The sequence below is a fragment of the Erithacus rubecula genome, assembly GCF_903797595.1.
Source record: "Erithacus rubecula genome assembly, chromosome: 5".
In the NCBI taxonomy this organism is placed as follows: domain Eukaryota; kingdom Metazoa; phylum Chordata; class Aves; order Passeriformes; family Muscicapidae; genus Erithacus; species Erithacus rubecula.
The window spans coordinates 43,833,099-43,843,453 of NC_136687.1; the positions used below are offsets into that span (position 1 = coordinate 43,833,099).

Below are 10,355 nucleotides of genomic sequence, written 5' to 3' on the forward strand. Positions count from 1 at the left end.
GTCCCAGGCCAGATCCCACTGTGCGAGGGTGGGGACAACACCTCTCACTGCCCACCCCCACCAAACCCCTCTGCAATCCCATGAACTGCTGCTGGCAATTCCCCCACCACAGCACCTGAGGGGTGACACCTGCTTGTCCCCAGCCCAAGAAGAGGACAGCAGCCCCAGGGGAACAGCTGGGTTGGGATCAGCACAGGCTCAGGGCAGGATCAGGGAGCACATTTTATTTCTCTCCAGCAGTCTCAGGGGAGAAGAAGGAAAAGCAGCAGTGCCATCACAGCACAGGGCAGATTTGGGGGTGTGCAGCGGTGCCTCCTCAGATCTGAGTGCGGAAGCACAGGTCGGTGTCCGACATCTTCTGCGCATAGTCCTGGTCAAAGCGCTCATTCTGGGCCACGGTGAAGTGGTTCTTCCAGTCTCCGGTGGTGCCTGTGGCCGGGCAAGATGGGGCTCAGCAGGGGCCGGGGGCACAGTGTGCCACAGGCCCCTCGGAGCCGCTCACCTTTGCGCATGAAGGGGGACACGCCGTGGTCCATGAGGTCGGAGGGCACCTTGCTGTAGTTGGTAGCAGGGTTGTCCCGCATGGCTTCGAAGGAAGTGTGTCGGGTGATGGTGTCCAGCGCTGCCTCCGACAGCTTCTGCCCCAGGAACTGGGCCACCTTGGCAATCTCCCGGCGGAGGTCCTGCGTCACACAGGCCAACACTCACCCCTCCTGCCACCCCCAGGCCCCACACCATCACCCACCCTGCCCCATCACCTCCTTCAGATCCTCATAGAAGAGGTAGAGAATGGGGTGATCCTTTCTGCGCTCCCAGTAGCCCTTGACATGGTTGTACCAGGAACCATATGCCACTGCATGGGGAGAGCAGCCAGTGGGTGACAGTCCCCTGCAGGGTCCCTCGCCTGCACCCAGGAGCGTCCTGTCCCACCTCTGCCAGCCATGAACTCCTCCAGGTACTGGGCCCATGTCCCTGGGTGTGGGTGGAACTTGTTCATTAAATCAAAGTGGTAGTAGGAGACGGCCACATCCTTGGCATTGCGCCCCACATAGATCATCTGTAAAATACTTGTTGGCATGTGGGGATTTGCAAGGTCCCAATGGGACAGGCAGCCCCTCTTTGTCTCCTGGATCCCTCCAAGTATGTTCATTCCAGCCTGATACCTTGCAGTGGTTTTCCCAGAAGGATTTGGGCAAGATGTGAGCTGGGATGTGGGTCTTGATGATGCGAGGAGATGGCATGGCTTCCAGCTGCTCTGTGCCTGTAAGGATTTCCCCCAGAAGTGATCCTACTGTGGTGCCTCCCCATACAAAACCAAGCCCCATCGCCCATCCCCCCCCCATCCACTGCCACCCACCACCCTCTGCCACCCCACTACCTGCTGCCATCTTCCCAGGGGCAGCAAACTCCATCATGGGCACCCGGTTCACAATGTCATCCTGCTTGCATTTTTCTGGGTCACCGCCTTTCAGGACCATGTCCACGATCTCACTGACCCAGGTGGTGCCTGGTGGAGAGAGACTGGGTGTCCAGTTGATGCCATTCCCACTAGAGCCCCATCTCAGGAACCAGAGAGTCACCAGCTACAGTGTTGCCATTTGCTATGCCCCCAGTACCAGCTCAGGCTTTGTCAGGTTGGTGCCTTGCTTCCTGAGCATGGCCCTTCTCTGGTGCCTTGGGAATGCTCACCAGACTTGGGGAAGGTGACCACCACAATGTCCTCAGGACGGGCCTGGAAATTGTCAACCTGTTCCCAGTTGAGGGCGAAGGCGCTGACCATGGGGATGCCATGCACGGTGCGCCAGGGCTGCCGCAGGTAGGTGCCCGAATCGGCCATCCTGCTGGGGACAGGGACATGTGACAGGGCTGGCTGGCTGGAGAAGCACAGGCCCTCCTCCTTCCCTGGGGGCCCCAAAATCCCTGCTGAACCCCGCCATCCTGGCCATATGAAGGAAACTCCTTGCTGGCATCACTGTTTTCTGTGGGGATTTTGGGGCCCAGGTGGCCCTGCAGGAAGAGTGGAAGGGCATTGCCAGTTCTGGGTGGCTCAGGTTGGACAGGCAGTGGGCAGCTACCCACATCAAGCTGGCAGCGCTGTTTCTGGGAGTGAAAACTCTCAGGCGCATTCCTGCCTGGAGTTGCAGGCTGTTTTCTCTTTGCTTTTTCCTCCCCGTCTCCCCGTTGTACAGCAGCACGGGAAGCCTTGCTTTCAGGGGGCTTGAGAGAGAGTTTGACAGAGACAAGAACGAGGAGCAGGACTCACAGGACTCTCTGCCCAGGAAGCCTTTCCACCCAGCACAGAAACGCTAGACATGCCAACTGCAAAACCCCCACGCTGTGATTTTTGGAGAGAGGCTTGATGTCTTGCTTCCACCTCCTGGGGGCTTGCGGGGACACGGAGCCTCCGTACCCACCCCGGCAAGTCCCCCGCTTACGAGGCCAGGGCACCCCGAAACGACAAAGCCCCCCCGGTTACTTGCCTCTTTTCCGGGCGCCGCTTACAGGGCGGGATTTGCTAATTTCCTTCCCCTGCAGGGAAGATGGAGGCCGCAGGGAGGCGGGGGACACCGCTGGGACTGGAGCCCGGAGCGACTTGGTCCCGGTTTTGCGGTGGGAGGAGTGCAGGGAAGGGACGAGCGGGGATGAGGACGGCCCCGGGCGCCTGTGCTGAGCTGTCCGTGCTCAGCACCCGCCGGGACACGCACGGGCAGCGGGAGTGGAAATCACAGCTTCCCCTCCACCCGCAGTGGTAAACACAGGGAGGAAATCCCAACCCACATCCCGGGAGACTGAATATCACCTGCCTGGACGTCCCCAGCTCCTCACACCGACGTGGAGCTTGTAAGCGGGATGTGGGTTCAGGCTTTGGTCGTACCCCTACTCCACTCAAATACGGGTCCAAAGTTTGCGGGGTTGCAAAGCACAAGTACTCCTGGGAAGTGTTTAAAGGTGCTGATAGTGGTGAAATGTTCTTCCTTACCTTAGCCGGAGGGGAGTGGGAAGGCCAGGACAGATGGCAGCTGGGCAGAGCCAGCCTTGAGAAAAACGTCCCTGATTTGTCCCCGGTGAGACATTCCCAGTGAGATGAGGCATGCCATGGCAGGTGTTCAGGTGTTTTGCTGTTCATATGCCAACAAAATTGGCTGCATGTGCAAACAGGGCAGGCAAAGCTAGGAGCTGGAGAAGCACATCTTCCAGTGGAAGACACCTCCAGTGGCATTTAAATGAATGTGTGAAAAGGATTTCTGTGAGGTAGGTCCCCTCATAGCTCTGCTGCTCTTTAGTAGTTAGGTCTGGGCTACATCTCTTTGGGACAGAACAACCCTATATAGCTGTCTTGACAAGAAGCTGCAATCTTGAAACTCAAGAACCAACCAGAAATGGAGCGTAAATAGGGAATTTCGGGCTCCAAAGCACACCCTTGCCCCCAGTGGGACAGGGACTGGTTTGCTCCAGGAATCCTAGAGCAGGGGCAAGGTGCAGCCAGGTTGAAGGTTGCAGGGTATGTTCTCTATCTATCAAGGACTGTGATGTTGCCGAGCCTGGCAACATGCCAGCAGGGAGCAGTTTCCCTTCACCTTTGTTCCACAGACCATGGGCTGCCAAGCTCCAGCTGGGCCAAGAAGAGCCTCATCACCACCCACTCTGTCAAGAAACTTGCCACAATCCAGAGGCATGAAAACTCCTGTGCATGCAAGGGCTGTGGCAGCACTGGATTTGCTGGTGCTCTGGGACTTTTCCCCTCCTCACTGATATTTGGTCCCTCCAGGCACCTTGGTAGGCTGGGGCAGCCCAAGTTGAAAGGGGCCAGTGGTGGTTTCTGGGAGGGTGCCCACTCCTGGTGATGCCTGACCATCACTAGCTAAAAATCCAGTGTGCCTACCCTCTCTCTGGATGACCATGAAGATGCTCTAGGATGAACACCTGCAGGGGGTTCAGGTCCCACCCTCATTTTCCCTACCAGCAAGGACTCAACTTTCATTTATCATTATTTATTGCAGGGGGGAAGTGAATTAGTGCAGGAATCTCCATCTGGATCCACCCTCCCCACTAGGACAGCAAGGAGAATCACAGTCCTCCTGGGGAGATGAGCCTCTCACACTTCCATCTGGAAGTGGAGGTCAGAACCTGCCATGTGCTCCTGGTAGTGCTGGTTGAAGCGCTCATTCTGGGCCACAGTGAAGTGGTTCTTCCAGTCTCCAGAGATCCCTGGTGGCAAGAAAGTAACTGGGGTAAATCCTCACACACATGAAATATTTGCAGCCACAGATGGGTGCTGAAATACCATCCAGGGATGTCCCTCCCAAATCCTCCACCACCAGCCGAACCCCACCTTTCCGAAGGAAGGGGGAGAGGCTGTGATCCATCAAGGTGGGGAGCATGGTCTCATAGTTGGCAGCAGGGTTCTTCTTCATCTCCTGGAAGGAGGTGTGATGCAGAATCCTCTCCACTGTTCCCTCCGCCAGCTCCTTGCCCAGAAACTGCAATATCTTCTGCACCTCCCGCCGTGGGTCCTGCAGGGTGATGACATGAGAAGATGCCAAAAAAAACTGGGGATGACAAACAGGGCTCCTTCCCCTCTATTCCAGCCTCACCTTCTTCATGTCCTCATAGAAGAGGTAGAGTATCTTCTTCTTCTGCTTCTCCTCCCACCATCCGCGCACGTGGTCGTACCAGGACCCATAGGCCACTGTGGGTGAAGGGATTAGATGAAAAGGGGGGTACAGGGAATGTACTTCCCACTGGCTTTCCAGGATGGGAATCCCACACCTTTGCCAGCCATGAAGTTCTCCAAGAACTCAGCCTTTGTGCCAGGGTCAGGGTGTATCTTGGCCATGTGGTGGAAGAAGTAGTAGGAGATGGCAACATCCTTGGGGTTGCGGGCCATGTAGACAATCTGGGGAGAACCAAGGATACGTTTGAGAGGCACAGAATGGTGCCTCCTCCCCCACCAACCTAGATGGGGAGAGAGACAGGGTCCATCTACCATGTTACCTTGCAGTCCTTCTCCCAGAAGGAGGTCGGGAGGAGCTGGACTGGGAGATGGGTCTTTACCAGCCGTGGGGATGGGGTTTTCTCCAGCTGCTCAATGCCTGTGGCACAGGGGACTTAGAGGTGAGCCCCAGCACCCTCACCCCCTCACTGGCTCTGTTCCCTCTCCACCCAAGCCAGGCAGCTGGGCTGGGGAAGCTCACCACTCAGATCCTTGGAGACCTTCATTTCCAGGAAGGGCACACGGTTGTAGATGGCGTCCCGTCGGCACTTCTCCACATTGCCATCGTGGTAGATCATGTCCATGATCTCACTCAGCCATGTTGTGCCTGAAGCACAGGGACAGTATTGCTAAGGCTGGTGTCACCCCATCCCCCCTGCACCCTTCCTCAGGGCTACTCACCTGATTTGGGGTAGGTGGAGATGAGCAGGTCATCTGGACGGGCTTGGAAAGCCTTCACCTGTGGCCAGCCCTCGATGAAACTCTTGAAGAGGGGGATGCCATGGAGGCTTCCCAACTCCTGCCTGATTCCATCTTCCTGCTCCATGGCTAACAGTGAGTGCACACAGAACTGGCTGTCTTCCTGGCTGGCAGCCTCCACAACTGGCTAGCTTCTGTGCCAGGACTGTGCCTAGGGCAGTACTGGACCCTGTGCCAGGACTGTGCCCAGGGCAGTGCCCCATCAGACAAAGTCCAGCCCTGGTCACATGTGGCAGAGGTATTGCCAGTGCCACAGGAGGATGCCCTGATCCCTGGTCGAATACTGCCCTAATGTGGATGCTTGCCATGCACTAAGCCCAAGCCATGAAGGGTTGGGAATGGAGCCCTCATCACCTCTCCTCCCACCTGTCTGCATTTGTCCCCCAGCTACAGCCACGGAGTGCCACAGAGTTGTGGAACTACAGGGACAGCTCTGCCAGCCAGGGCTCCCATTACAGCCATACTCTAAGGAATCCACGTGCTCTGGTGTCCAGGAACCCTGGCGCCTCCACCCTCCCGCCACACCCAAGCTGTAATGGTTCAAGAGAGCTGGCTCAGCTACAGTGCACAGAGGATGTGAAGGAGGTTCAAAGTGCCAGCAGCTGGGGGCTGGGACTCCCCCCACCGCTTCATGAGCACTCTGTTGTCCTGCAGTGTCCCTGCTTGTCGTGGGGACCAGAGTGGCCAGGACCTGGCTGAGGGTGCTGCAGGCAGGGGGTGTCTCCCTCTCTGCCTTCCTGGTTGCTCTTTTGATGCTCCTGTAGGAAAGGGCTGAATAAGCTGATCTGCTCCATCCTGGATGATCTGATCCAGCAGATTGTACAGTACCCGCCATAATGGAGCAGGTGCTGTCCTTGCTCCAGGAGGAGATCAAGGAAAAGCAGAAGCCAGGTGGTGGCTGGTCCAGGCCAGGTCAGTGGAATCTCTGGGAAAGGAGTGCAGGATACAGCATTTGGACAATTTGCAGAAACACAATCTCACAACTCTGACCTTCTGTATGCAATGAGGGAGTTGGAAGACAGTAAATGGGTCTGTTACCCTGACCAAAAAATACATGCAACATTTTCATCTGATGATGAGGAAATAACATTATGACCTTTACTTAAAATTGAAATGCAGACAATGGATAGGGTCAGCAAACTGCTACCGAAACAGTGCCATATAGAGTGATATCAAAGTTCCAGAAAAAGTCTATCAGTCTCACATGGGATGGAAACATACAGGGTGATTCCCACGACGGAGGATTGGGAAAAGATTATTCTTTATATCCTTCAACTCCCCCTGAATCTACTAGACCTCAGGGTGGAGAGGGAAATCTCCGCACATAAATAACTATCCCATTTGATGTAATTCAGGTGGCTGATTCACAGAAAGAATTTTGGCCATAAACCAGGTGATACTGAAATCCAGCAAATGGAATTATATCAGTGCATACACAATAATGGCCCAAACATTTGGATTCCAGTTGATTCTCATCAACAATTAATTGCTAACACAATTTAAACACTCCAGGATAATGTCTCTTTGGCTCTTGGTTGTATCCAAGCCAGTTGTGGGTGCATTATGTGACAGCTGCTATCACATGGGAAGGTGAAGATGGTGCTCCCTTCCCCTAAAGGGTGGGATGCCACAGTGGCCTCCAATGCCCCCACACCTCCAGGGCACAGTGAAATCCCCTGGAACAGCCAGAGACCCATAATGGCTGAAGCCCAGTGCCCAGCACCCCTACTCAAGGGAAAGCACTTTGGGGTCTGGCCCCATGATGGCCCCTCTGCATGGTCTGGCAGTGCCCAGACTTTCCAACACACCAGCAAATAGCTGTGCATGCCAGTTCCTGCCTCCTTGGATTTCCCAGCAGCCAGAAACTGCTACAGTAGGACCCTGCTCCCCACTACACCCTGCTGAGCTGGGTAAGTGGGTGCAAGCTCCTGCCACTTCTCAGGGTGTCATGCAGGTCACCTGGCCCCAAGTAGCACCATCTAGGGACACCACACTGCTGTGCCAGGCACACAGCTACATCCTGCCCCACTGCTTGTTTATTTAATCTCCCACACAGACACCCCAATGCCAGATATACACCCCTTGTTGCCCCATGTACGCTGGCAACGACCCATCCCAGAGCCAAGTCTCCCTGCTGGAGATCCCCTGCCTGCCCCACACTGCCCAGCTGGGGTAACCACAACCCAGGGTCCCTCTTTTAGTGTCCATTCATGGCCATTCACTGTCATGTGTAGGAATACAGTGCAGGAAAACAGTGCAGGAACTTGGCACTGTCCCAGCTTCAGGTGGATTTATGAGGATGGGTATTAGCTCTCCCATGATGGTGTTGGGGGATAAATGGATTAAAACCCTACCCTTAGCTGCTCATTGCTCTTTATTCCTCAACTGTATTTCTCATTCATCCTACTAGGGTTTAGCAATCATCTCACATCCCCCCCTTGTCTCTTATCCCACAAAAATATCTAGGGGTGGTAGGCAGGAATGTAATCTCTGTAGCTCAGCGGCATGTTTTGATACCCATATCTCGGTCCATTGCCTGGAGGAAACATTCATTGAGAAAAAGCATCTGTCCATGGGGCAGGAGGCGGTCCAGAAGGCCATCAGCAGCATCAGGACGGAGCAGCACGTCAGCACCAGGGCCAAGGAGGCGAAGGGACTGGAGCAGGCGGGGAGCCAGGCGCCGCAGGGTGATCTCAGCCAAGGATAGATTCTCCTGGGGTTCACAAACCAAGGCGAAGGCGAGAGCCAGCACTGATAACCAGACTACTGTCACCCGCTCAGGGAATGGGTCTCCAGGGGGCATCTGGAAAAGACCCCCTGGAGCATCTTGGAGTGATATCGGCTCATCGGGTAGCTGAGGAAGTTGTGGGGAGGATGGGCGCCCCAAGGACGACTGAAGCAGTTGACACTGGGAGGCCACTTGCCTGGAAGAGAAAAGGGGAACCCTCGTGTTAAGGACCTCCACCTCATCCTGGGACAGTGACCCCTCTATTGGGGGAACAGGGTCCCAGGGGTCCTGCTGAGCCCAGCATCCCCAGAAAGTGTGGATCCCATGAATGGGGGGGGGAGGGGGCATGGTCCTGGGGTTCTCGCTGAGGCCTGTCTCCCGAAAAGGGGGCTGCCACAAACTCCCTCAGGAATGGAAGGTGTCCGACAGTCAAGGCGTGTCCTAGCCCTGGGGGTCAGGCAAAGTCCAAGAGCCCTCCCATCAAAAAAAGGGTGGATCACGGCTGTGGGGGTCCCAGGGAGAGAGATGAGGTGTCACAAGTCCAGAGGGTTCAGGAGATGGAGAGCACACGGTGCCGGGTGTCCCACCGCGCCCAGCATCCGCAGGAAGGGATTCCCGCGGAGGCGGATGTCCCGGGCGTACCTGGCCACGACCAGCAGCTGCTCCTTGCGGCGGAGGCGCTGCCGGGGGCCCCCGGCGGCGGTCCCGGGGGGGGTCCCGAAGGTGCGCGCGTACAGCACGCGGCAGGGGGCGTGGCCGGCGGGCCCGCCCGGCGCCAGCAGCACGAAGGCCCGGACCATGGCCCCGGCGCGCCGGAAGCGGCGGCGCTGGCGAGGAAGGAGCGGCCCTCGCGGGGGGCGGGGCGCCCCGGCGTGCAGACTACGGGTCGCGATTGGCCAAGGCTCGGGGGCAGCGAGAGCTGATTGGCGGGGAAAGGCCGCGGGGCTCGGCCTGGGCGAAGGTCTTGTTTCCGCGGAGGGACTGCTGACGACCCGCCCGCAGCCATACGTACTCGTGCTCCGTGTTCCCCTCCCTGGCGTGTTTCCGCCACGCTGCCCCGGCACCGGGAGGGGGGCAGAGCTCTGAGCCCCCACCGTGCTCCTGGCTGGGGTCCAGGTCAGCCGGTGCCCCTGCGGGGCCTCGCTGCTGCCACCCCTCCGGCAGGGACAACTCTCAGTGGGCCAGTGCTCGTCCTGAGCTCTCAGCCCAGGGACGCTCCCATCGCCCCAGCCCTCGCCCCTGCCAGCCGCTCTCCGTTTTCCCACACATCCTCCGCCCTCCCCAGCTCACAGTGCCCAAACACTGGTTCCGGGGTTAGGATGGAGCCCGTCTTGTCCCCCAAAGTAAACCGCGGCTGGCTTAGAGCAGGACAAATCACTTGAAATAAGACGGGAGGGCGTCTTTGATGTGGCCATCCTGGTACTCTGGGAATGCAACACGGGGTCTGTGGATCAAAGTGGCAGCTCAGCACAGTTTGGGGATCTAAATGCAGGAGGGAGTGTGTGCTCCTGGGCACGGGGTTGGACACGTCTGGGAGAGGACATGGGAGTAAATGTGGCTTGAGGTGGCTCAGGGGGACATGTCTAGGGCCAGCATGGAAAAGTGCTTGTCTTGAGTGGGGCATACGGAGGAGAGTGTGCCTGGCACAGGGGACATGGAGGGGCCCATGGCCAGAGGGGCCGTGGAGAGGGACATGTCTGGGTGGAGACCCGAGACTCTTCCATGAGACCTTTCCAGACATGGAAAAGGTGCTTATTTTCTGCCTCAAGTGACTTCAGTGGCAAAGCTGATTTTTTACGAATTCTTTATGGCTGTGGCTGGTTATTTGTGGGTTGAAGTTGGACGTGGGAGGGTGGGCGGCTCTTTCTGCCATGTTTGGGGTATGTCACACAACTCCTTTGTCTCCTTTTTGAACAAAAACCTCTGACATCGTGGCTTCATGTTCCTAGCAGTATCCCTCCCGGAGCTGTCTCTCTGGTGCTGCCCCCCAGGAGTGGATGGCCAGCCTTATCCTAATGCAACCTTGCTGCCCAGAGCAGCGCCTCCATGGGTGCGGGCAGGGGTCCCGGTGCCGCTCCCGGGGCTGCGGTGTTGCGCCGCGGCCGCCAGGCGGCGCAGCCCCCGGGGCCGCGGGAGCCTGAGGGGCCCTTCCCG

General features: G+C 57.3%; 3 protein-coding genes across 5 annotated transcripts; all 3 read right to left on the reverse strand.

Annotated features, from left to right (window-relative positions):
• Positions 1-209: 209 nt before the first annotated feature.
• LOC306802703 (sulfotransferase 1B1-like) lies at positions 210-2,936 on the reverse strand. 3 transcript variants are annotated; one of them, XM_079307213.1, is made up of 8 exons: positions 2,801-2,936; positions 1,690-1,841; positions 1,379-1,507; positions 1,164-1,261; positions 931-1,057; positions 759-853; positions 503-683; positions 210-429 (listed from the first exon to the last, which is right to left on the reverse strand). In XM_079307213.1, the coding sequence occupies exons 2-8, from the start codon at positions 1,835-1,837 to the stop codon at positions 317-319; spliced, it is 891 nt and encodes a 296-aa protein (XP_079163339.1). In that variant the 5' UTR covers positions 1,838-1,841; positions 2,801-2,936; the 3' UTR covers positions 210-316. The 3 variants fall into 3 exon arrangements, with proteins under 3 accessions (XP_079163339.1, XP_079163340.1, XP_079163338.1); XM_079307214.1 differs by having other exon boundaries at positions 1,690-1,838; positions 2,805-2,933; XM_079307212.1 differs by having other exon boundaries at positions 1,690-1,838; positions 2,801-2,931.
• Positions 2,937-3,984: 1,048 nt separating this feature from the next.
• Positions 3,985-6,415, reverse strand: LOC306802706 (sulfotransferase 1 family member D1-like). The gene is made up of 7 exons (XM_079307221.1): positions 5,396-6,415; positions 5,196-5,321; positions 4,996-5,093; positions 4,771-4,897; positions 4,596-4,690; positions 4,334-4,514; positions 3,985-4,209 (listed from the first exon to the last, which is right to left on the reverse strand). The coding sequence occupies exons 1-7, from the start codon at positions 5,538-5,540 to the stop codon at positions 4,097-4,099; spliced, it is 885 nt and encodes a 294-aa protein (XP_079163347.1). The 5' UTR covers positions 5,541-6,415; the 3' UTR covers positions 3,985-4,096.
• Positions 6,416-6,546: 131 nt separating this feature from the next.
• On the reverse strand, positions 6,547-9,048 carry AP5S1 (adaptor related protein complex 5 subunit sigma 1). The gene is made up of 2 exons (XM_079307222.1): positions 8,844-9,048; positions 6,547-8,397 (listed from the first exon to the last, which is right to left on the reverse strand). Exons 1-2 carry the CDS (start codon positions 8,999-9,001, stop codon positions 7,971-7,973), a joined length of 585 nt encoding a protein of 194 aa, XP_079163348.1. The 5' UTR covers positions 9,002-9,048; the 3' UTR covers positions 6,547-7,970.
• Between the last annotated feature and the right edge of the window lie 1,307 nt (positions 9,049-10,355).